Genomic DNA, 25,938 nt, shown 5'->3' on the forward strand with positions numbered 1-25,938 from the left:
GTAGGAGTATTGCTACTCCCCCTTGGATGGGATGCTAGTCCGTAGCAGGGCTACCTCCAGCAGTGTGATGTGTGCCAGTACCCATTTATACACCTGGGTGAAGAGAGACAAAGTAGAGCAAAGTTTCTTGTCTAGTAGGAAACAACACAGCAATGAAGAGACCAACCTGTCCTCAAACCACCAACACTTCGGCCATCCGATCGAAAGTCCGACGCACCAACCACTACACCACCATGCCTTCACATATTTAGTTACCATTAATCAGTAGGGAAAAAAATTGTATGTACTGTTTTCAGTAGTTAAAGACAATATTTTTGTCTATTTAACAATGGACCTGATGCTTACTAATTAAGTAAACATTCCATAATTTACACAAAACAAAACTGAAGTGTGGATCTTATAGTAAAGTACAGTGGTACAGCTTGACACATAAACTTGTTTGACAGTCACAAGCGAATTATAAAAGAGCAACACAAGTCACAAATTCAGGCCTGCCACTTACCATGGTTGCTTATTCCCCTGGGACTACTAAATGATCTGGACTCTGGAGAATCCTGCATGCCCATAAAAAATGATTAAAAAGGTTGCGTGTATAAACAAGTTTATAATTCATATTCCAGAATATTTATTGTCAAAGTGGGTGGAAGGGGAAGGCAAAATAATAGGAAAAATTGGCTTGATGGGCCATTTCACTTGTTTTGAACATTTACATTGAATGTGAGGATTTGATAGTGATTTTCCTCCTAACTTAAACTATTACTTCTCTTCCAGTGTCACAAATTCATTTAATTCTCTCTCGAATTTATTTTTAATTAAACCTTTTGTTGGGTCAGTTAGTGATTTCTGTTGATTAAAGGGACACAGTCACCTGGTGCACATGCGCATAAGATACCATTTCTTAGCTGATTTGCAATGATATCACACTTCATCAACAAGTCTCGCGCTGAGAAGCGCATCCTTTGAAAAATCTAAAAAAAACCTTGTCGAGTCGAAGTGTTTGCTAGTCAAAATTATTATAGTGATTATAGACCTAATGTCATATTAGAACACTCATTTTCTTGATACCATGGAAATTTACTGATTGACTTGCCCAGGGAAAGCCAAATGTCAACGAATACCTCTGAAGTGGAAGAATCATTTATTAATTGCTTATTTCGGTATCCGGTTGAGTGAAAAATTATCTTAGCTGTTTCTATGTTTCACAGTGTTTGCATAAGAAGCAAATTGAGTTCAAATATTAGCGAATCGCCTGAACTGAAGTGTAGTGAAACGACTTTGTAGCGAAACTACTGGTAAGCTTTATTTCTGCTTTCAATTATATATTTTTGCGTTTATTATATTAATTTTCGTTTCTACAACTTCTCCGTTATCTAAATTTAGGAACCAAACCCATGTCATTACAAGAACGCTTGCTCGACCCGTAGAAAACAAGGTTCTAAGAGAGGTTTTCCTTGTCGAGGAGATAATCGACTGTGTACCGAAGCTTGTCTTCGTCTGAGCTCCAAACCAAGCAGCTATGACGCGAAGTTCGAATCGTTTACGAAGATTCCCTCCAGACGAAGCTTTCGCCAGGTTGAGAAAATGCGATTTTCCAAATATATATAATGGAGATTTGTTCTCCAGTGTTTTTGATTGATTTCTCTTGTTATATTGGTCAACACAGGCGATTTCTTCCGCCCGGCGCCTTCACGTTTCTCACCTCTTCTTTTCATGTTCCATTGGAGACGCGATCCATACTGTTTTTAACCAAATATGATAAAATAATACCATAGGAAGAGCAAAAGCATACTCAGAAACAGGTTTCCAGTAAAAGATTGAAAATCCAATAAAACTCTGGGAAGATTGAAGCGGATTTCTAGATGTATTCGATGCGTACTTTTTATTTTGGGTTACGGTGGACGTTTTTCAAAATTGACAAAACTAGTGTCCAGGTCAGCGCGGTCACAAAGGTGACTGTGTCCCTTTAAAGTAACAATTCAGTTTCATTTAAATAAAGAAAACCACAATTTCAAGCATTTGAATCATCCAAGTCAAGTGTGTCCTTTATAAGTTGCACTGTTCAGGTTAATTGTCCTGTATCCTACTGGTGTCAAGTCACAGCACATGCATATGCACATGTTGATGTAGTGATGATAAGTTTGTTTGCACTTCCATTGTATTTGTACTTCTAGTGACATATGCACCACAGGCACCGCATGATGCCTTTTGCATCTCATGTGACTTGTGTGTATGTGTTCTAACATTAAAAGAAAAAGATTTTATGTTGAACTTCACTAGTCTTGGCTTGTTTCAATAGCTAGTGGCTAGAAACAAAAGTACACAGAACCCTCCAGGAACATGACATTCAGCAGTGCACATCAACTGCCAGCTAGCATAATTTGTACATGTATAATTCTTAATAATAGCATACCATGCAGTTCACAGCAACAGGTGAAGGGCAATGGTCATCTTCAACATTTGCAAAACTAATCAAACAAAATAGAAGATATCTTATTGGAAATGTAGCTACGTAGAAAGTTTGCTCCTGGCTATGGTAGGGCCGAGGGAGTGTCGGGGGCTTATTTACACATGTACACTTTCAAAATAAAACTAAGACTTATATTTTTTTAATTGAAGAAGAAGGTTTGCTGGATCATGTATCTCTTAGGGTACCTCGGTCGATATATCGATCGTTACTCGATCAACACTCAACCGACACGCGACCAACATGTCAATCTACTGTCGATGGCGAGTCGACCACTGGTCTATTGATACAGAACATCGACCGCCACTCAATGAAAAGCTACTGATACATTACCGACATTTCACTGACATTTGTCTGTTTCATGTTCTATCGTTAGCCATCCGATATATCGGTCAATACATAGTCAACTGAATCTCGAACGACGCGTGACGCACATCTTGATCGGCTCTAGGGTGTCTCGACCGCTATATTGACCAATACATCGGTCGTTACTCAATCGACACCTCACCAACACGCCACCGACATCAACTATCGACTATCGACCGAGAGTCGACAGCTGGTCTACCAATACAGACCATTGACCATTCGGTGGTCCCCCTGCTATACTATAGGCTGGGGGGGGGGGGGGCTAAATTAGGAGCGCCTATAAGAAAGACGACACTTATTAGAAGGAGGGCGCTTACTCCACTCATTACAATAGTCCCTCTTTTCTTTCTCACCAGATCTTGTATTATTCCATTTTGCCTGATTCAAGACAAGCAAAGGTAACGGTCATGTGTGATTGTTGTGCTTCAAGGACCAGCGTAATGACCACATTAGCTTCATTCTTATATCACTTATGGGCTGCTTAAAATGTTATGAGAAATTATAAAATGGGAGAAAACAAGACAAAAGCACAATTTTGAATTTGTTGCAATTTATTGCCATTCCGCCGATAGTTGACAGACATGCCACCAGCAGTTTCAAGACCGATAAGCTACTGATATGGTCGTGGTTGATACCTTGGCTGACATCAGTGGAAGCTCAACCTAAACAGTGGTTGACTCTCGGTCGACAGTCAATTGACATGTCGGTCGCGTGTCAGTCGAGTGTTGTTCGAATTAAACGATCGATATATCGATTGAGGTATCCTAAGAGCTACATGATCTGGTTTGCTTGCTTAAAAGATGAAAACTATAGTAAGCTGTTGCATTTTTATGAAGAATTTTGTCCCAAAGCCAGAATACAGACAAGGGTATTATTAAGACAGGAACACTAAGAACAGAACAGAGACTAGAACACAGAGAACACAAAAAATTTGGACGGTTACATAAGATGAAAACTCATACATGTAGTACTTATCACAAAAGTGTACATGTATGTATACAATAATTACCGGCTTGACATGTTAGAACTACAGCTGTACACTGTACATACTACATACTTAAAAATGAAAATGGGAGACCAAACCGGAAGAATCTACACTCAGGTTGATTCACTTTGCATCTGGCTGGTTTTCCTTTGCAACATGATAATAGCAATTCAGGCATTCATGAATCTCTAATGCTATTACGAGGTGGTAATTATTGGTAGAGCTGTGATATAATGTTTTGAATTCAAACAGCTGCTCACTTGTGTGAATTTTCTGAAAGTTATATAAGCCTAAGCAAAAACTGTACTGATCAACTAATTAGATATTAAGGTTTAACTACATGTAACATTGATTTTCATGGGTCTTACCTTTGCCTCCTAAGTTCAGATATCCACTCTTTTATGCCATCCTGGAATGAGGTTAAATCTATTTCCATATCCCTTCCATCAGGATCCCAAATCAGTGATAAGTCATCCAAGTTGCCTGCAAACTTCACCAAAAAATATTAATGAATTTCAAAAGCTCAAAATTTAATTAAATGAATTTAAAAAAAGCCCTTGAAGAACTTTCATTAGCATTAATGGCCAATTACCATTGGATGTTTTACTGTATTTGGAAATAACCATGGCTATTTTGTAGCAAATGCCATCTTCACTTGCTTTGTCAAATGACATTTCTTCTATTAATAAAAATATCTTGATAATAACTTATCCAAGCTGTCATTCAAATGTTGTTGACATGGATTATATAATAAATGAATTTTCAAGTATATAAATGCGACAACACATGCACGTTAAATTTGTCTACTTGACAAATCATCAATTTCTATTCATGATTATTAAATTAAATTATATTTTGAAAGGTATATTGACAGGCTAACATGGTACAAGCTTAATATTTAGCTAGACAGGAATAAATAAACAACACGGGATCGATACTTGGTAAAAGTTATAAAGCCTGTTGCCAAAGCAACCAGTTTGGGCACACACTAAAGAAGGAAGCACACTAAATAGACTTCTGTCTCTTGGCTGTGGGAGATATATCATCATCATCATCACCATCATCATCATCATCATCATCATTATTATTATTACTATTATTATTATTATTATTATTATTATTATTATTATTATAAATATTGTTATTATCAGTTTAATTATTATTTATTAAAAACAGCTCATGGAAATACATGTAACACTTCCTTATTGGCTAGAAACTTGCCATGACTTATTTTTTGAAAAACAAAACATTTCCTGCGTTTATATAAAGAAGCACCAATACTAAGAAGTTTATGTCATTTTTATAAAACAGCTGTGGAAACAATATTACTTAGTGCTTGTATTTCTCACATAAACTAAATTTCAATAACCTGGCATGCATGGAAATTTACCCCATTAAATGTAAAATATCAACTGTGAGAGCTCAGAAAGGGTCGATCAAGCACAATTTTTCAGAAGTGGCCTTTTTCACAAATGTATAGTGTGCGTGTATGAATTGATTTAACGACAAAACATTTAATTTCAACACCATTACCATAAAATGATACATGAGTTGTCAAAGCAAAAGAAACAATGTTCAAAAACATTATACCAAAATTAGCCCCAAAGCATAGATGACGTTTCGAAGGTAAACACGGTACCATACCCGGGAAAAATAATCTCTTTTCTCATTACAAGCAAAATATAATCCATCATTTAATAATTTACATGCGTAGGTTTCTGCTCTCCACGGATTTTTTATCAAGATTTGCAGATGTGGCAAATAATTTTTGAGAGCTGTATGGAAATTATAAGTAGACGTTTAACGTTGTGCTAACTAGAGATTTATTATGCACAACACAATATCAAACAACTTGTTTTCTCTCGCACAAGCAGTGGTAATCGGTTATGGTTCGCCGACACTTCGTATATGTTTGAAATCTCAACACATCAGCTTACCAGTAATGCTAAAGTTGTTATGAGACAACACACATACACTGTATAAGCTTACACCAAGTAAATTCACGATAGCAAAACAACATATTTCAAAACAAGACAATATTCTTGCACTGAGAAGCCAGCTAATCTGCCTTGTGCTTGTTTATAAAACCACAAAAAGGCTAACAAAATTTGCCAAAGGTAAACAAACGGACGGACAAAAATAAAACCGCACAATCGGGCGCAAAATTCTTGAAATCAAACAGATAATATACAAGCTTAAGGCTGGGATAAAACAAACGAAATAAAATAATACGTTATAAACCACTTACTGTACACATAATTTCCTGATTAAACCTGCAAGGTCTTTCATAAGGAAAATACTAAAATCGAGAAAACTTGGGCCTCTATAGCGAATATCACTGTGAAGAACATGGAAGGCGACATTTTTATGTAGGTGTGATAAGCAAACATAAAATGGCGCGATCTTTTCAATTTTCTAACGCCTGAAACCAGCTCAAAGTGAAAGTGAATACTCCAAGAATATGCCGCTAAAAACGCAAAGGAAAAAAGCAAAGTAGACCATAAAATAGGCCTTACCTCTTCGCTCCCGTTGGAAATTGCGTTACGGAGATAATCGATCAATTTGGATACGGAAACTCGGCCCGAGTGTTCGGTGTCACAGGCATGAAATAGACTGTCGAGCATGGCCTCCTCGGAAACCCTAGAAGGGTCATCTTTTTCCGTCTCCTGGTAATGAGAAACCAGCATAACAGATCAAAGTTACACCGGATTTAAAGCCTAGGTTACCATACACAAGTTCAGGGTCACAAAGTAGTATTAAACCGATCGGCAAATCGCGCGTCGAAACTACATGAAGTGGAACAAAAACTAGCTTAGAAAACAAACAATTTCATTTCTTGTGGGTTGCAACAAATAGCAATCTTACCGGAGAATCCATAGCGAAGTGAAAATGAAATATTGCTGTTTTAGTGGAACCTTGCTTCGTGTAAAAGCCGATTAAAGTTTGACTTTAAAAGCCGCAGAAATGGTATTGAATTGCATTTGTTATGGTACAAGCTTCACTTCCACTTCCCTCGCCGAAATGCTCCTTGGTTCAATTTTGGAAGGAAGTTGGCCAGACTTTTAGTGAACCTTGGCATTACGGATATTAAATATTGCAATCTACATTGTCGTTGAAAGGCAAACGGACAAAGACGAAAATTAAACAAAACCCAAGGCGAGCGCGCCATTTGTTGACCAGTTCCAAATATGGAACTTTATTGTCTACATCACCAAATATGGATAAACGCCGCGGATGTTAAAAAGCGCGGGAAAAGTTACAGCGATAAATGCCAATGATGACCCCCATTGGAGATTGACGTATTTAATTTTGTTATTCTGTTTTCTATTCAGCTTTTCTTTTTTGCTAAAATCAGCATCTTTTCAGTCAGTTTAATCAGTTTCCTTTCCAAAATAACCGCTACTATGGTCAAGTAGGTCTTGGATCGAAATTCTCGGGGGCAAAACTGTAGGCCGGCATCGGGTGATTACGCGAGGGTAGGCGAGGGACCCTTCTAGCCGGGACAACATTTCTCCATATAAACGGGGCCTAAGCTTCGTTGATTCTGGAGTGTTTCTTGGGCAAAGATGTTTTTTTCTGTCGCGCTCACACGAGAAAAAAATTCTTGCAGAGCAAAAAACAGGTCGGGCCATCCAACAGCAGGCTCACGTGATTTGCTAGCCATGGCATGCATTCAGTATAAACTCATTTCAGTGATGTCTGGCTCACGCTCTCACCAATTTTCCACCCCGGATATGAAATTTCCAGCATTTCCAGTGTGTGTTCAGAATGAGGTTTTAGTTCAAACGTGATCAAATTTTAATAGAGCCACTGGTTATTCCTCAAATGCCGGTTCACTTCTAGCTGTTGCATGCATGTACTCTCATCTGTACCAGCCTGGTGTGATTAATCGATGAAAGCGATAATCGATAACAATCGATGGCAATCGATGACAATAGATAACAAAATCGACTGATATCGGAAATCGATACCAGTTGGGTACCACTGTTGGTATTTGCACAGGGCCTCACACGTCACGTCACATCTTTTCACTCTCATCCCTGCTTAACATCCCTGCCGGCAGGTCTCTGAATCGGACACAGTCCTAATCGCAACACACCGCACGGAATCACCGTTGATTCGAATGAAAGGCGTGAAAAAGGTGCGCAGAAAAAAGGCCTTTGTCTTCCGATCTTTTGACATGTTATGTTTTGATAGTAACAGCCTTTACTGGCAAGCATCAAAGGCGTTAGGTGAAAGGTCCTTTTACACATGTCATTCAAACGGGAATCCCGAATCATCGAGTTTGGATTCAAGTTTGAGTTCGACCTCGAGTTGGTTGGACCTCGAGTTAGAGAGCGAGACTAAGCGCTTTCTTGAAGGACTCCCCTGATGTGGCATGAGAGGAGCGGGGATACTTGGAAATTTAAATTTAACGGCTAAATTAAAAGAGACCAATCTGGGTGTGGCTCGAGCTTTATTTATTTATTTCAGTTATTTATTCGAGCGGTGTGTCTTCACGTGCAACCCTATAAAATGTCCTAAGTGAGACCAAAATCTGTGATTTTACACCCGTAAGCGAGACGACGAGCAAGACGACGAGCATCCTCGCCCCTTTCACATGGGGACCCTCCCCCCTCCCCCTTCTCCCGCGAACGAAGGATGGCATGTATACCGTATTGATCAATGATTTTTTTATTGCCTTATGTAATGCTGCGATAATGGAGATAACTGTAATTAATGCACTGTAAAATCATTAAAATATAATTCAGAGGACAGTGGGTTTCTTTAATTTCAGGTGTCCGCTTACGGGAGCTTAAAAACAAAGGAAAAGTCTAAATCGAAACACCTGGAAGTGTCCGCGACCGCCTGGAATGTGTAAATACAGAGTTTGTATCGGAGTTCAAACGGGATTTTGAGTAGGCGGTCGTAAGTAGAGCTGTCCGCTTACAAGAGTCTCAGTGCCGGTTAAGAGAGATTACACTGGACGAGATACTTATCGCCGCCCTCCGGTATATTGAGCAACGGAAGATCATACAGAATGGTAAAGGCCGATTCACTGGTATCTGTTTTAGCTTCGTTGTAACACTAAGAACACCACTCAGTCTCGTTCAAGCCATTATCTGAACTTCACCGCCAGTGAGAATGAATAAATTTTTCAAACCAGAACACTGCACGTCAGGCCTGATTTTTTTTTTTTATTATTATTATTATTATTATTATTGGAACTGTTACAATGAACAATTTATGTGAATAGAATTATTCAACTGATTGATAAATGTAACTCTGCAACATAAAATTAGGAAGGAATCGTTTGGTTTATCAACACAGTTGATAACTTTAGGGTAATTTGGTCACCGTAAAGACATTCGAGTGCTGACGTTTCAAGCGAACTGTGGGTTGTTCGTGCGGTTTATATAGTGAGCAATGGAGATACGCTATTGATGCCATGGTAACGTGGAAAACAAGAATAAATTAGGATGATGTATTATTTAGTAATGACACAGGCAAACTAGTCGCATAAAAAGCGTTCGTTGATTCCGTTGGGATTAAGGGTGCCGATTCGGAAGATGAATTTTTCTTCTAAAATTTTGCGGATTTCTGTGTTACCATGATGAAGAGAAATGCCAGACTGACTGATTTGTAAGACTTGCTAGGCAGATTGAAGTGTCGAGCGACTGCTTTAGATGTATCCTTGTTATTTTACGTTACCATGCTCCCACCAATAGCATGCATTTTACAGTGGATTGAAAGAAAATAGGTAACAAGTGTACACCGAAAAAATTATTTCCATGAATGATAAAATAAATAAATGTGAATTTCGGGAATGTTGCAGAACACGAGCTTTTTTCCCGTCCCTCTTTATGGACGATTTCTGTGATCGATGACGCGAAGAAGCTGCAGTCATTTTGTTGACACCGCACACTGTTAGGCTACTCACTCTACTCACTATCTATAACAGAATAGATAGTGAGTAGCGTAGCCAATAAGAGAACAGCATTCACGATAGAACACTAGTAGATTTATACTAATGAGCAATAGACAACCACAATGTCCCACTCCTCTACACCACATCTCCTCAACTTCCTCAAGGCATAGAGCCTCCAGTTAGCCTTCTTAAGGATGTACATGATGTGGAAGTAACTGCCACGTTAATTGGCTTGTTGTAATATTTTTTTCAGTGCAGTAAGTATAGGGTAGGATGCACAATTTAAATTGCAAGGGCTACTGTTTGACGACTTTCAAAGAGGTCATTGTTTTTTGGATGGTGGGAGGGGAGTAAACTAAGGCATGCAGCAAAAACTAGGAAAGGTTTATTTTTAATTAGGGTATTAGGATCAGGTATTTACGATTAAACATTATGCAAAAACAATTTAAACAGGCTGCAGCTAATAACCTAACTAAGTGGTTGTTTATTGTCACAGAGATGGATCCATCTCAGAAGCTTATAGTCTTTGCCCACCCTTCTCATCCCCACAAGAAGCACTGAAGGTTTACAACCAGCGGCAAATATAGAAACATGCTTGCGAGCAAGTCATGATTGGTCTTATAGGGAACACAACAAAAGCACAAGAAAATCTTAATCCCTGGGAATGCAGAGAATGACTACAGAAAATTCCCACTTATCTTAACTAAGATGTTTTATGGAACTGGGCCCAGGCCTCTTTATTTGTTACTTGATATCTACCATTGCATATGTTACATTTTCTAATTTACTTATTATTCAGCAGTCTGATTCAAGGCATGACATATTTAAGCAACTTGCAATGAATGTACATTTTGCCTCTCTTTTAAAATTTCAAGGCCCCCCTCCATATAGCCAAGGATCCCCCTTCCAGCACTGGCTAAAATTTGAAGTCCCCCCCTTCCTCCTACCTTTGATAAATAACAAACAGCCCTAAGGTGTGAACAGATGTTGGAAATAGTAACTTAATTGTTCAAAAGTTGTTCAAGAGGTAGATAGTAGACTTTAATAACTGCACAATACTATTTTGCGAAAATGGGTTTCAGTCAAAGGTAGGTAGAGGTTCAAAAGCATTTTTTTACATAGCTACTTTCAGTGTTTTGTGCATGGCAGAAAATAGTTTTCTATGCAGTTCAATCAGCCTTGCAAGAAATTTGAGTCAGAAAATAATGACTATCTTTCGACAAGCAATCTTTCGGCATGCAACTACTGACCTAAAATGGCTGATGAATGTGTTAACCTGGTAGCTTTGCATGGCTCTCAGGAAAATTCAAACTATTTGCCCACTTCCAATATTATTGGTTCTGTTCCGTAACTTCTGGTAGAATTAAACTATTTTGTTTGCAAGGCATTAAATTTTAAAACCGTTCATTTATTGACCTTGGATTGACTTCTTGATATTCCCAAACATCAGTCTGAAGATAAATAAACATTCCTTCATTGCTCAAACTGCACTGCAACTGTAAATAAATCAGTTGTGCTTACATTTAAGACTAAGGCCTGGTAACATGTTATGTCAAAATATGGCGTGTTAAAGGATAGTCACTGAATGCGTACCATTAAAAATGGTTGTAACAGACTGCAATAGACATAGTTGACTTAGCTGCTGTGTTTTTAACTAGAAACTGACAGCTATTATTATCAACTGACAAGTGCTGTAAAATAACCATCATGACACTTCAACAGAGCCTTTGACCACAATTTTGCCAAGTCAGGCCTTTCTTCCAAAGTCTTTCCCCAGGCCAGTGGAAAATTTTCCCTACTAACAAAATTCTGAGTGACAGCTATGCTGGTTTTTAGGTTCAGAACAACATGCCACCACCCTGAGGGAACAAATACAACTTCACCAGGATGCTGAAATACAACCAGTGGTTGACAATCCTGAGGCCAGGAGTTACACTGGGTTCTTGGATACATGGCAGTTATCCAGTCACTAGCTTCCTCAGAATATAAACAATCTTTAGCATTCAGTTTCAACAAATCCGCTGAGGTTACCGGTGGAAAAAGCAGCCACAGTTTCTCTCCATATAACAGCCTATTCCATGCACTTGTTCCAAGAGGATCAATGTGAACAGAAGTTCCAGAATTCTTGGGTCCTATTAACAACCACTTCCATGGTGGGCGATGCACTTTTCCCAGACACGCCATGAAATCCTGCTCAAAAAACTTGGGTGGAGCGAAGAAGTTCCTGATGATGACTTGTTTCCTCCATGCACCTTTCCAGTGGGGTACCGAGGAATCAAATATGTACAAAGGAAATTTGTCTTCAAATCGCCTCATGTAAATCAAGAAATCTTTTAATTTAATTTCAATGGAATAGCCATCACAGTCTTCACCGCATTCAAGGTATTCATGTTTGAACAACTTTAAGAAATTTGCCAGTCGCAATCTAGCAGGATACGACTGCGTTCTTGAGTTACTCTTTCCCCAATAAGATTCACTTATTACCACTGGGATTCTTGGTTTCTCAAAGCAACGACGAAATTCTCCAACGGAGACTTCATTCGCGCTTATTCTTACTGCACACTTGGCGCGTGAAATTTCTCTTAAAACGTCCACTGTTGAGGCCAGCTCTAGTCTCGATTTCTTGATACAATGTTTGGCTTCTTGTTGTAGATGTGGACGTACCTTCAGTTTCACACAGTTGACATTTTCCAGCAACTTATTGAGTTTACGAAATTTCCTCATACCGTCCACCATTACTGTTCATGTGTATGAGGAGAGACTGGAACCAATAAACATGACAAGGATCTGTATGCATTCTGGGAATAATGCGCCAAGCCGTCCCCAGGGCCTTCTCCACATCACAGTTTCTGCCTCATCCGTCCGTCTGCAAAGCGGTATGTTTATATGAAGATCGTAGACAGTGAAACTCTGTCCGTTTAATAAAGGATATCGGCTTAATGCGGTGTCCGTAATAGGTTTGACTTTACTTGATAATTTAGTTTAAAGGGGCAGTATCACGCAAATTTGCTGTCATTTCAAAACCCAAAATTGTTTGTCTGTCAGCAGAAACAACGACATATTTGTCTAGTTTGTTATAAATTATCACCCCAGTGCAATAATTAAAACTGTTGATTAGTGCCTCTGGCCAGAGACAGAGTAGGCCGGTATGGATTAAAACTTGAAAAATGTTAGGCTTATGTTTTTCAAGTTCTCGCATTTTTGTTTCCAAAATGCTCTAGAACAGATTACGAGTGTTCCTTTCAAGAATTGAGTTGATTTCGATTCTTTTCTCTCGTCACACATTTCATCATTTTTAACAAAAGATATCAAAAACCCCATGGTACTTCCCCATTTCAGATTCAATTCAATTTTATTTTTTCACTTTGATTTACACCAAAACAGATTACCACAGTTCCTTAGGCTATATAACCAGCAGAGTGAGAAGTGACTGGAGCTAGTCCAAAGGAAGCAGAGCTTGTTACATGGACCCCAGGAAAAAATTACAGCAGTTTTTAATATGAATTTGCTTAAGCTAGATCACAAAGAGGAAATTACCGTCAAATAATTGATGATATAGATTAATTATATTATATAAAATATTGAAATTTGCAATTTGCCTAATTATCAGCGATCACAATTCATTTCAATCAACAATACTGGCAATAATAGTAACGTTAATAATAATAATAATAATAATAATAATAATAATAATAATAATAATAATAACAGTGACAACAATTTTATTATATTATCTAATTCTGCAGTTCTATTTGTAGAACGAAAGAGAGCTGTAAAATTTATCTTTGTTCATTAAAAACACCCGCCATGGTGAAAAAGCCGGCGTTTGAATTTTCTGCGAGGCTATGCACGTTTCCATGGAAACGGATTGGCAAATCAGGCAATGATTTCAACCTTTTGCACTTGATTTCAAAATAAATTGTTGTTGTTGTTGTTTCCCTCAGTCAATGAGAAGTGAGAAAGTTTAGTTACTGCATTATAAACTTCTAAAAATTTTACAGCTCTTTTTGTAGCCTGGGTAGCTGGCGGTATTGTCCGCGCACGAAGATTAACACCCAACATCGCGCCAGCTAAACGCAGGCTACCTTTTAACTGGATGTCGCCCGCGTTTAACTACTGAAATAGGGTAACAAATATGGTGACAGTGTGGTAATAACGACAAATGGTTTCCAACCAATCAGAGGACAGTGCGATTTTCGCTTGATGCTACGGCTCTAAAACGTCATCAGAGAGAGAGAAAAACTTTTTCGTTTTTTTTTTTGCTGTTGTTGTTGTTGTTGTTGTAAAATTGGACTTATTTTCCAAATAAAAATATGATATAAAATAACATGCGACTGCTCGCTTTCTACTACAAAAAACTGAGTGAAATAATATTAATCAATGAAGTCTTTTACTGAAGCGGAAATTTTATTGCAAGATTGGATTCTGGATTATATTTTCGATATGCATATGAAGCATCATCTGTCAAACCGAAAAAGGAAAAAAAATTACTGCAATAGTACAGGGCTGGTAAATCTTTTCAGAAAATTTCACTCTTTGAAAGACAAAAGCTTCAAAAACCACCATCACGCAAACTAAACCTCTTGCAATTAAGAATTAAATTGCGCAAGGTTGATTAAACAGCTCTTTTCCAAACTTTTTAAAATTGTGTTGCATGTTGGCTTCCGCCCATCAATGATCACAAAATGTACAGTATCTGACCGATCTCCTGTTGAAATTACTACCACGTTAATTGTTTTGTCAAAGGCAACATATAAAAGCATGCGGCAAGGACAGGTTTACAGAGAACAAAAATTAGCAATTAGTAGCCGTTTCGACGTGAACTATGATTGGTTTTGCGCTGCACCCTGTAGGGCTTTTATTTGCTTAAAAATATATTCCAAAATTATCTTCGCTGTCCTGCTGGTTGTCACCAAAATCCGATTTTGATTAAGAAATGAAAAGTACTGTTACAGCTTTGAGTTACAATGACACTGAAGTTAATTGACGAATTTTATGAAAACTGATCATGAGGAGAATCTCATTGCGTCGATAGCTGGCCTACATTGATTGTTTGAAAGGCTTCCAATTTCTTCTTAGTGGAACAGGATGTTTCTAAAGTATATCGGTGAGCCTGAAAATAAGTGAAATCTGATATAATACAAATGAGCTTCATGGATGGTTGAAAAGCACTGACGTGGTTAATGGCACTACAATTTTCGATGCATATTTTTTTAGTCAAGTAAATACTGAATTGAAAGCTATTTCAAATTCATACGGATAGATTTTTGTCGAAAAGTTGTTAACACACCGACTGCTGATGGACATCAGATGGCAGCAATATTCAACCACACTGACTTTTGGCACATGAGCAGCGATGACGCTGCAAACGAAATGATAAAAAATCATCAAAAACGCTTCGTAACTTACTCCTGGGTACAAGGCTTCATTGCGTGTTTGATGAACCCTCTCATCGTATCTGGCAACGCCTTTGTAGTTTATGCAGTGTGGAAAGATCCATTAAAGAACTTGCGCTGTTCCCCATCAAACTTTATTCTCCAATCCATGGCAATCGCTGATTTGCTCGTTGGTATGGTCGTTTCACCAATTCATGCGTTCTGGTTGTTTTCAATAGCAGTTGCGCAAAAACCTCCCTTAATATCACTCCATGTTATTTACTCCATTTCAGCTGTCCTTGTCGGCGCGTCTCTCGCACATGTGACACTATTGTCACTTGACAGGCTTATCGCTGTGGTGAAACCCCTCAGCTACAGAAGTATTATGACTCGTCGAAGAATAAACCTGGGTATATTTGTGATTTGGCTTTATTTCATTTGCTTTGGAATCGCTGCTTTCGTGTTAAAAAACAGCGCGTTTATACTAGGCGTCGTTTTCAGTGTGCAAATGACCATACTGTTGGAAAGCAGCTTTTATATTTACTGTGCGATTATTTTCCATCTTCGTAAAAATAACAGGGAATGGGAAAGAAGAATTTTACAGGGCCATGTTCGAGTCACCCATCAAGAACGCCACGCTGCAAGCGAAGGACGCTTGGCGAAAGCTATGGCGTTTGTGGTCTTTATTTCTCTCTTCTTCATAACGCCATTCTATGTGATGCAATGCTTGGTATATTTTTGCGTCCCTTGTTACTCTCATCCCGAGATGCTTTTTGTCTTCAGCGGTGTGCAAGCAACACTTTCTTATTTGAACTCACTAGGAAACCCTATCTTATGTTGTTGGCGAGTCTCCAAGTACAAAGAGGCCTTAAAATATTGTTTTAAAAGAGTTGTTGGGCGTTGCACTGTGGCCAAGGCAAGATACAGGGAAAGAGAGATCTTTGATACAAAGCTATAGTAATAATTAAATTTTTGTTCTTTTCTACGATCATAGTAATGTGGACGACTTAAATTATAATAACTGAACAATAATAATGATGACGATCGCTGTGGAAAGTTGTTGTGAATCTCATTTTGAAAGCGAGGCTAAGTGCAAAGTTTTTGTTATGAATCAAAATTAGTTTTCATTCATATGCAAACAAAACTAATTATTATATGAAAAGTTTTGCACTTAGCCTAGCTTTCATAATGAGGTTCACAGCAACTCGAAAATGGCTAATTATGCAGGATTACACCGTCATCAGTCGTAAATAACACCAAAATCAAGGGACTCTTGGTACCATAGCTTAGCAAATAGAACTGAGAAAGGTACGGAAAATTAAACAAGTCCCTTAATGTAAACATATAAACTATTTATAGAACTAATTTTTCCAGTTGAAAACATTCATTATCAAGAAAGTGGTCATTAGCTGCGCATGTATTCTTTGTATAGTATCAATTTATCTTTAATTTATCTTTAATAACGCTATCGCAGAATCATGTAGCTTTTACCATTATAATAATTGTTTATTAACGAAAATGCCATTGCATTAACAAAAAAAAGTGAATTGCGGCAAATTTACAAATGTTCAAAAAGACATATCACTAATTACGGGACTGGATTACAATAGTGTGTTTACAGCTGGGCATAAAACTGTAAATATTAAATCTAGAAGTGGTTGTTATTTCTAAATAATATGGCCGGCAAGAAACTGTTCTTAGGGACTGGGTTACAATAGTGTGTTTACAAATGCGCATAAAAACTGTAAATGCTAAATCTAGTGGTTGTAATTTCTAAATAACATGGCCGGCAAGAAACTGTTCTTATACGTTTAGTTCAACATTTTGACAGCGTGAGCGAGTTCTAAGTGCGCAACGCTCGACTAGTTTCATCCGCTATGCTAGCAGGGAGGAGGTGGTGTAAACGCGATGATGGCCGGCGGATCTTCCCGAAAGTCCTGTCACTTATGTTATCTCACCTGGAGTTAAGACGAGGGCACTTTGCTATTGAGAGAGCGTCGGCATACGACTGTTCTGGAAAACGTACTATGCATTGCACGGCGTTGAATGCTCTCAAGGCGATCAAAGAGATATTGAGGGAGTGCTAAGTACCATACGGGGCAACAATACTCAAGCACGGATCTCACTAAGGTAAAGTAAACGCACAAGAGATCTTTTGGGGAATTCCAGATTTCCTCAAGACTCATAGAGGGTAATGGCATCCACGTGCATGTTCAGACCATTCTAGATAGTTAACAACGGTCGCTCTGAGTAGCTTGATGGTAATGGGAGGCTGTCTTGGGCTATCCTTTAAGAAGCAGGTATCCACTAGCTTGTATTCCTATATGGGGTTAAACTTCATGTTGTTTGTCTCTTTACATGTGGAGAGTGTAGTTTAGTTTGTCATGCTGTGGGCTTCATGGTAGGTCGCGCTACTGTCTCCGCTAAACACCCACATCGTCAACGTTCTTCAAATAACAACGTATTAATAAAGGAAGACAGATTGATTGTTAAAATTGGATATGATCTGAGGCGATGGGATTATTTCCAATTGTGTCATTTATATAGTGCAGTTTTCAGCAAAGTGAGGGAACTACTGTAATTTCCGTTTGCCTTGATTTTACCGCGCTCTGTGATTGGTTAACAAAATTCACGCCACTTTCTCAACCGTACCAATTAGAAATTAAACCAAAACCAATGGTGACACGCTTGAAAGTGGAGAAGAATAGGGGAGGGGAGAGCTAGGTCTGGAATGTAGAAGGATCCGAAGTAAGCTGTCATTAAATGAAGATTAAGACAATACTCCATAATGCAAACAAACTTTTTTATTTTGCTATCCTATACAAAATTCGCTTCGAAAGCTTTTTTTGGTCTTTTCTCCATATGCTATAAGTTACTAGAGTTTGCTAGCAAAACTGTCACTCTCAACCTCGTTCCCAGGGCCTTTTCCTGCCCCACCCCCAGGAAAAGGCCCTGGGAACGAGGTTGTGTCACTCTGAGAGATTCACACACAGCAGAGTTTAGCCAGCTAAATCTCAGCTAAAAGGAAGCTGCCACTGAGCGAGAATGAAGCGGACACGGAGGACGATAGTTCCCAACCAATGGCTGACCGTTTCCATCATAGACGGCTCTAAAGGCCTCCATCTGAAAACCGAAAAAAAGTTGTACTCAGTGACAATAACTCTTAGGTGCAATACTCGAAAAGTCTTGATTATCTTAACTTGTGGGAACATTTTTAATGACCCATCTTAGATAAGATGTGTACTAAACATTGTTTGAATAGAAAAGGAAACTGACTAGAAACAATCTTAAGAAAGTTTCATCACTGGATCCGTGCCCTCCATAATCAAGTAATAATAATAATAATAATAATAATAATGATGATGATGATGATGATGATGATGATGATGGTGATGATGAAATTTTCATCTGCGCATTACATTGAAGAAATTTTCATCTGCACATTACATTGACTCAACAAAATCTAAAAAAAAACCTAGAACATATTCCAATTTACAAATCGTCTTATTTACAAATCGTTCCTAATAATTGGTAAAGATAATATACAAATCCTTCATAATAAATTAGCTGGGAAACGCCATCTGAAATAAATGAGTTTTTTAAAAGAGCTTTCTTTAAAGCATTAACTGAAGTAGTAAAAGTAGAGTTCCAAAAATGTCTGAAAATTAACTATCTGCAGTGTAAATAAAATCGATAGTATTAATTTGTATTTAATCGATGAAAAGATATCTGAGATTTAACTGTACAAACTGCAAAAACACAGTTAGAGTTCTTTTGCATAATGTAATCACTAAATACAAATCAGGATTCGTTTTTCTTAATGGAAAATTCAACTTTTCATCTCAGTTATAGATAGAGAAACCTTAAGATGCAATCGAAAGGCCATTGGTGTTTTAACCTTATTTCTCATGCCGCCACATTTTTTTTTTTCAGTGAAATTTCACCAGCCCTTAGGCATTTTACAAACATGGATTGATATTTCTTTCTCATATCCTTTTCTTTGTTTCAAGCAAGACATTAATGTACCTGGGCAGCGGAGACTTCAAGCGGTTTCTTGAACACAACCCACTTGACGCATTCTGCCAAAGGTGGAGTGGTTAGCGAGCCATCGTAAGTATAATAATCAGTCAAGGCTGCAAAATCATGAAACAAAACAATTAAAAAGAACTACCAAACTGAGACATAGTAAAAGAACAAGAAAAAGCCTACATAACTGGCGGTTTTGTTGGGGTTACGTAGGCTAACCAAGGAATAAAAGTGGCGTGCGGAGTTGTGAGAGATTGAAAATAAAAACAAAAAATCCGGATTGACTCTCATACTCAGGCAGATTTTTCCAAAAAATATATATATATATAGAGAAAAAGGTTGAAGAAGAATGAACTGTAGATTTAAATATGGTCCTTACATCTGCCACAAATTAATACAATTTCGTATGGTCATGCTTTCTGTCGCGTCAAAACTCTTACGGAATTACGGACTTCTCTTTGAATTAATGCAGTATAGTAACTAGAGATAGGGATGGCAAAAATTGGACAGCAAATTTCACTTCGGTAAATTACACCTCTCTGTGTGAGTCATGACAGGACGCAGGCGGGCTCGACTGTAAGTTCCGCAAAGGAATGCTAGTAGAATCTACTAGCATTCCTAACATTCCTCAAATTAAGACTCACCCGGTTTCTTTTCTTTTGGGACTTGCAAGGTGTCGTAATCTGTTTTTATGTCATGGAGGATGTAATTAAATCGAAAACAAACCAGGCAGGGTATAGGAATATGATCTGGACTACATGTCATATCAAGAAGTGCCAAGAAATAAAAACGTGATGTGAAATTAGAGTAAATGCAAATGTACAATGTAATTGCGCTACTCGAAATGGCGGACGCGGCCGACTAAAATAGCTTGCAAAGGCGGACCATTTACTGGCTTAGAGATACTCATGAAGAAACGTTAAGGCAGAAGAGAGGAAGGAAAAAGAGAAGACGTGAGAGGGAAAGGGAGGCAAGAAATGCTGTAACGGGATCCTGCAAATGATTTGACAGTGTAAATATACGGTTTCGATTACGAAACAATCACGCGCATAACAGGACACAGGCGTTCTCTACTGTGAGTAACGTGGTGCAGAATTTACTGGCATAATTTCCTAGATTATTCTGTTTTGAGACCACAAAATTGTACCCCGAAAGAATATGATCAAAATTTAATCATCGAGCAAATGATACGTTTTTTGAAATGAAGTGCAACATTTTCCCGGAGTATATTCAAGAGGGCAGACATAAATCAAGCGCGTTATTAAATCACCTTGAGACACGGTTAGAAGAAACAAAAAAAGACATCGTGAGCTTGGGAGTGAAATCCTGAAAAAAGTGATCGCACGAGTGTTATTGTCAACACAGTACAATGACAAATGCATTAATTATGGTGAATCTTGAAGAATACGCATATTCATGGCACTACCATAGTAAACAGTTGCTCTCTATTAGTTTAAATTTACTTTAAAGTATTATCATATTTGTAAGAAAAAAGTTGAGCCGGGTAAGGGAGTCTTATGTGGACAAAATTATCAGATCCCATGGCATTTGGCGAGCGGTCCTGTTAATGTTGTGACTAGTTGTCTCTCTTCACTTATAATCTGCGATACCAGATACACTAATTGTCTCGCGATTTTTCGAAGAGGCTAAAAGAACGCGAAAATTGAGTACGATATTTGCACCGGAAAAAAAGTTAACTTTTAGACGAAAGCAAAATGCACACGCACTTTTCCATAGAAGGAACACCAGACTGGCCCCGCAGAACAAGCGTTATTTTCGTGTGTGTTTCGCGGGCGAGCGCAAAACGCGAGGAAAACACGCACTACAAGTCACACGCGACAGGAGTTGTGAGAAGAAAAGAATAGACATGTACATGTATATGCATACCCCTGTCTTGTTCCATCATATTAACGATGCTATAGTAAACTGTACAAGGAGAAACAACCTTCAGTCTTGTGGAAATAAATTACTTCATTTTATTTTAGAGCGTGTAAGTAAGGGGGGAAGGGGGGGGGGGGGGGGAGGTATCCACCATTCTGATCGATATCAATTGACCGATGCCTGGCTACACTGGTGACTGCATTGCCACATCATCCCATTTAAAATTAAAGGCAGTGTTTCTGTATTTGCGTTTTTTTACGTTACATCAGACCGTATCAGGTGGGACACCCGCCGTTCTGATGGATAAAAAATTAAAGGCTGAGTTGCTGTATTAGCGTTTTTAACGTTACATCAGACCGTATCAGGTGGGACACCCGCCGTTCTGATGGATAAAAAATTAAAGGCTGAATTGCTGTATTAGCGTTTTTTACGTTACATCAGACCGTATCAGGTGGGACACCCGCCGTTCTGATGGATAAAAAATTAAAGGCTGAATTGCCGTATTAGCGTTTTTTACGTTACATCAGACCGTATCAGGTGGGACACCCGCCGTTCTGATGGATAAAAAATTAAAGGCTGAGTTGTTGTATTAGCGTTATTTGTTTTGTTACACGAGACCATGACACCCATATCAACCTTGACATTGGCTGTGCATTTTTTTATTTTGCATTTAATTACTTTTACGAGTTTGCTTCATAGTCACTTCCTTCATTACTTCACCAGCTATATAGTTGCGTGTTTTTTATTGCTTATTTTGTAAAATACTGACCTCACTGATAAAAGTGTTCTATATAGTCCCCTCATTATGGTTTTATCTGGTGTGAAAATACATCTACAATTTGGACATTTCGAGCACATAGTGAATTTGTCGTGCCCCCTGTTCTGAAAGTGAGTATGGATTGTTCCATTTCATTGTAAGTTCAGGAGTATAAATTTTAAGGGCCACTCTGCTACACTATGAATTTTATGGCGCCTACCCCCGGAACATTAACCCGGATGATGCACAATGCAAGATCATGTTGGTCGTGTTTATGTTAAGCGTGAATATTCAAAATTGTGGTTGTCTAGGCAAATGCTCTTCTGTGATAACTTACGTCTTCTTGACTAAGCGAGACTTACCTTGGTTCTGTCCCTTGTACTTCCTTTGTTTCAATGCCTACCATTTCGCATAATTAACACGCGCCAATTCCAAAGCAGAAGAATACGTCTCTCAGGTTTTGTCTTCGCATCTGTCCGGCTTCGCTTTCATTAGCGGCTCTTAGCAATCGCTTCCTTTTATTTCTTGCTTTGCGCATCTTCCTTTTTTTTCTCTAGTGAACTTCCACGCGACTTTTGTGGCATGATCGATCACAATTTCGGAAGGGCGCGCTTCCATCTCGTTCCCGCTAAACAGTGCCGTAATATAATTACGCGATCGCATTTCAAGATGCTTGTATATGTGCCCGCGTTTCCACACAGTAATAGTTATTATCCAAATTTGAAAAGCCAGCGGCTTATCGCAAAACAATAGAAACATTAGCTGGGAATGTTGTGTTCCGGAAGTGAATGTACAACTAGTAGATCTAAAGGCCCGGTCAAAAAGGATGGCGATTAGTTTCCGAGCTTTGTGCACAGGACGCATCGTACGACATTCAGGCTAATATTTTTTTCACCATACAATTGCAGCGAAATTCGCGCAAATCGATCTTGTTGATTCATTACAAAACAAAGTACGTGGCCAAGCAAAGCGTCATACAATCTTGGTATTTTGCCGACGCGTCCCTTTTATATAATTAAAGGTATATATATATATTTTGATCATAATGATCAACAATTGCTTGGTACCTCTCATTAGACGGTACGTATATAAGCACTGGCAGGCCACAGACTTATTTAATTCGAATTTATTCTCGCCATCTTCTTATATGAGGAGTAATGCAGTAATTTTGTATCGAGTCACGATATTCAAAAACACTGTCCAGATCGCAAAGAAAGAAGTGAGAATAACATGAGCCGTTCATTCTCTGTCATATTGAATGAGATTACAGACGCCTCAAGGAACCACAAAGATTAAATCTCTGCGTGACGTCGTACTTACAGTAGACTTCCACTGCGTCCTCTCATGTCTAAGATAGTAAAGAATAACCAAATTTTGTGAACCATTGAATCCCGTATATATTCTTCGCTGGTGTGAAAATTTACGGCTCTTGGTTACTAAAGGGCTGTACCTTCAGGCAAAACAGCTTTCAAGTCAAATTTACCAGGCAGAGGCTCAGAACTTCCCTGAAAAATAGAGAAACAGGTTGGTGTTGGATATCAAAAAAGTGTATCACGGATAACATAAGATAAGAACTTTTTTTAGTTGCAGTGCTGGCTTTTTTTTTTCCTTTTAGCCTCCATCTTGACTAACATTGTCTAAATCCTATTTCCACGCCGGGTCAGGGGGCTGAGCCAAAGAGCAATTTGCCGCCCGCTTTAATGTCCTCTGAGTTCAGCGGCTTACTTACAGAAAAGCTAAGGGTGGTCGCATAAGGTTTACAAAATGGCGGCCAATGCGATAAAAGAAGCCGTTTATGCCCTTCGCCCTTTGCGTGGAAAAGTAGAAAATTTTATTCAGTTTGAAGAGGAAGTGAGAGAGACCATAACGTCACTTTTTGAGAAACACCGTAGTGGGCAAGATGTGTTTCAAAAAGTTTGCCGTTCACGAATAGAAGTCGGTTCCGTCATCGAAGCGGAAATTTCAATGGTGCTTAAATCAGTGTACCGACGCCTAACAGCTCGAATGAAAGCTAGAGAGCCATGGATGGTAACTTTTACGAGAGATATGCCCGAAGAAATTTTTCTATCCGTTATGGAAGTGGTAAAGAAGGCTCCCTCTGCCTTTGGCGTAATGCATACAACAACAAATGTGGCATATCAGCTTTCTTACCATAAGGAGACCAGGCTTTTGAGAGATATTTCAAAGTTGTGCAACACTTCTCGAGAATCCGTCATGTCTTACCTCTGTAAGCAAACCAAAGCGCCCAGGAAAGGAAACGCCAAGGTTATAGTCAAGCTGGAAAAGCCTTTTGTGCTGACATATATGAGGAAGAAGCAACATCTGACAGTGAAGTGCCACTACATTTTCACAAATGAACATGGTTATTCATTTCAAGCTTGACTGAAATACACTATGTAGCATTTTTATGGAGACTCTTTCCTGTACCTATATTTCAAAGAGCAAATACTTCCACCCTTAATCAGTTATTGTTATAATGATTAACAACAGTGCCCAATTATTGCTCCACAAGTTGTGATAATTTTCTTGCCAATGGTGGTTATCATAGCAACAGTTAAAACTGTTAAAAGCGTTTGTGAATTTGGGTGTTAATGCTTATAACTCAAAACTGAGTCGACAAAACCCATTTGTTATACTGAATTATGGTCATGCCATGCTACAAATTTTGGCAGAGTTTTAAAAAGCTTCTGTCAGAGTTGTTCAGAACCACCTTAAGTTTTTGAATATTGAAGGTGGCTTTAAACCAATCTGGCAGAAGTTTTTTAGACTTTACCAAATGTTGTTTCATGACATGCTGATTTTAATTCAACAATAAAAAATAGGACTCACTAAACTCATTTTTGAGTTATTAGCCCTAAAAGTTTAATTTAAGGGTGTTTTGACAGGTTATTCTGTTGCTATGGTAACCCATAATGGAACAGACATTGTCTTTAAGTGTTGACTGATGATTGGGCATTTGTGTCATATCATCACTGTAATATTAAGTGACCCATCAAAATGTAGGGGCTGGAAATTACTAAAACCACTTTTGAGCCACCCTTAGGCACATTTTAAAATAATGTGTGGTTCCAGAAAATATCCATACCCCCACCACGGAGGGAATTTCACATAGGACCCCCCCACCCCCCAGGATTTTCCATTTTCGAGGTATTTTTTTAACCCCCCCCCCACCCCTTCGGAAATTCCTTAAATGCAGAATACATCCCCACCCCCCTCTGGAAAAATTTTATTTTAAAAGAACGCCTCAAAAATCAGTTTGATGTGAACATTTCAGAAATATCAAGAACTGCGCGCCTACACGAGTTGAAAATATGCGTTATCGAAGAGCGCGCGCGCCGTTCAATTTCAACGGTAGAGTTTGCCAAAAAGCTCTTGATACCGAAATAATTGTTGTGTTTTATATTTACCTGTGGTCATTGACATCAAACTTTACCATTAGCTTCGCTGAAGATTTAAAATCTAAATTGTTGGAATAAGTCCGGCAATGCAAAAATGTGTTTTCATTTAATTTGCATATGTCATGTTTACGTTCCTATGCAAATTTTTGGAGATCAAAAAGATTATCGCTTTAGTTCTACTCAATTGATGATTTTTCTCCTGGTAATCATTCAGTCTAGTTATTTTAGTCAATAGTTTTCCTATTGAATCGAATAGCATGGACAAAATAAGCATTAGCAGGGCAGGGAGACAAATAGAGCTTTCAGATCGTAACTTGAAACCGCAGACGAAATGGAGCCGCAAAACGAAATTAGCATGTTCACGTTCTTATGCAAATTTTGTATGAGATCAACAACGCATTAAAAGAATGTTGAATTGGCTCTATTTTGTTGAATTTCGGCATAGAAATTAAGTGAATAGTTTTGGACTTTAAGTTGAAATACTTTGGACAAAATAAGTTTTAACACGGGTCAGTTTTGACAAACCAGTTATAATTGACCCCGGGAATTGACCTTTGCCCGTAACTCTACACAGCATACAAAAATAACAAACAAATATTTCAATGTTTTATGTATAATTGGGGCTTTCACTTTATAGCCATACAAAATTTTCTCTTTTAAACATTGATATAAATTCAATTTTTGCCAGTAAACAATATTTTCTACGCAAGAAAGTTTCACAAAACAACAGTTTTATAATAACTGAGTCACGCAACGCAGACATAGATTTCTTGTCTCA

At 38.3% G+C, this 25,938-nt stretch overlaps 3 protein-coding genes and 1 pseudogene across 4 annotated transcripts in view; 1 reads left to right on the top strand and 3 right to left on the bottom strand.

Moving 5' to 3' along the window:
* Positions 1-6,947, bottom strand: part of LOC146472954 (inositol 1,4,5-triphosphate receptor associated 2-like) — a 35,547-nt gene extending 28,600 nt beyond the window's left edge. Inside the window, exons 1-5 of the mRNA XM_085118709.1 lie at positions 6,681-6,947; positions 6,332-6,481; positions 4,184-4,305; positions 2,411-2,465; positions 503-554 (exon numbers count right to left, since the gene is read on the bottom strand). Coding sequence (XP_084974835.1) covers positions 503-554; positions 2,411-2,465; positions 4,184-4,305; positions 6,332-6,481; positions 6,681-6,692 — 391 coding nt within the window. The 5' untranslated portion in view covers positions 6,693-6,947. The remainder of the gene's footprint in view (positions 1-502; positions 555-2,410; positions 2,466-4,183; positions 4,306-6,331; positions 6,482-6,680) is intronic.
* A 3,240-nt stretch (positions 6,948-10,187) lies between these two features.
* LOC146472955 (bifunctional arginine demethylase and lysyl-hydroxylase PSR pseudogene) lies at positions 10,188-12,544 on the bottom strand (annotated as a pseudogene). Its single transcript, XR_014866462.1, has one exon. The product of XR_014866462.1 is annotated as a bifunctional arginine demethylase and lysyl-hydroxylase PSR pseudogene (transcript).
* Positions 12,545-14,269: 1,725 nt separating this feature from the next.
* Positions 14,270-16,158, top strand: LOC146472956 (adenosine receptor A3-like). Its single transcript, XM_085118699.1, has one exon. The coding sequence runs from the start codon at positions 15,034-15,036 to the stop codon at positions 16,054-16,056; it is 1,023 nt and encodes a 340-aa protein (XP_084974825.1). The 5' UTR covers positions 14,270-15,033; the 3' UTR covers positions 16,057-16,158.
* Positions 16,159-17,887: 1,729 nt separating this feature from the next.
* LOC146472957 (carbonic anhydrase 2-like) overlaps positions 17,888-25,938 on the bottom strand; it is an 18,483-nt gene continuing 10,432 nt past the window's right edge. Inside the window, exons 6-8 of the mRNA XM_085118700.1 lie at positions 23,213-23,267; positions 19,125-19,231; positions 17,888-18,221 (exon numbers count right to left, since the gene is read on the bottom strand). Of these exons, the coding sequence (XP_084974826.1) occupies positions 18,117-18,221; positions 19,125-19,231; positions 23,213-23,267 (267 nt within the window). The 3' untranslated portion in view covers positions 17,888-18,116. The remainder of the gene's footprint in view (positions 18,222-19,124; positions 19,232-23,212; positions 23,268-25,938) is intronic.

This window comes from Pavona decussata, unplaced genomic scaffold, assembly GCF_977016875.1.
Source record: "Pavona decussata unplaced genomic scaffold, jaPavDecu1.1 SCAFFOLD_95, whole genome shotgun sequence".
NCBI classification, from domain to species: domain Eukaryota; kingdom Metazoa; phylum Cnidaria; class Anthozoa; order Scleractinia; family Agariciidae; genus Pavona; species Pavona decussata.

Coding starts and splice junctions, on each gene's coding strand:
- LOC146472956 (XM_085118699.1), top strand. CDS start 15,034: ATGGCAGCAATATTCAACCACACTGACTTTTGGCACATGAGCAGCGAT.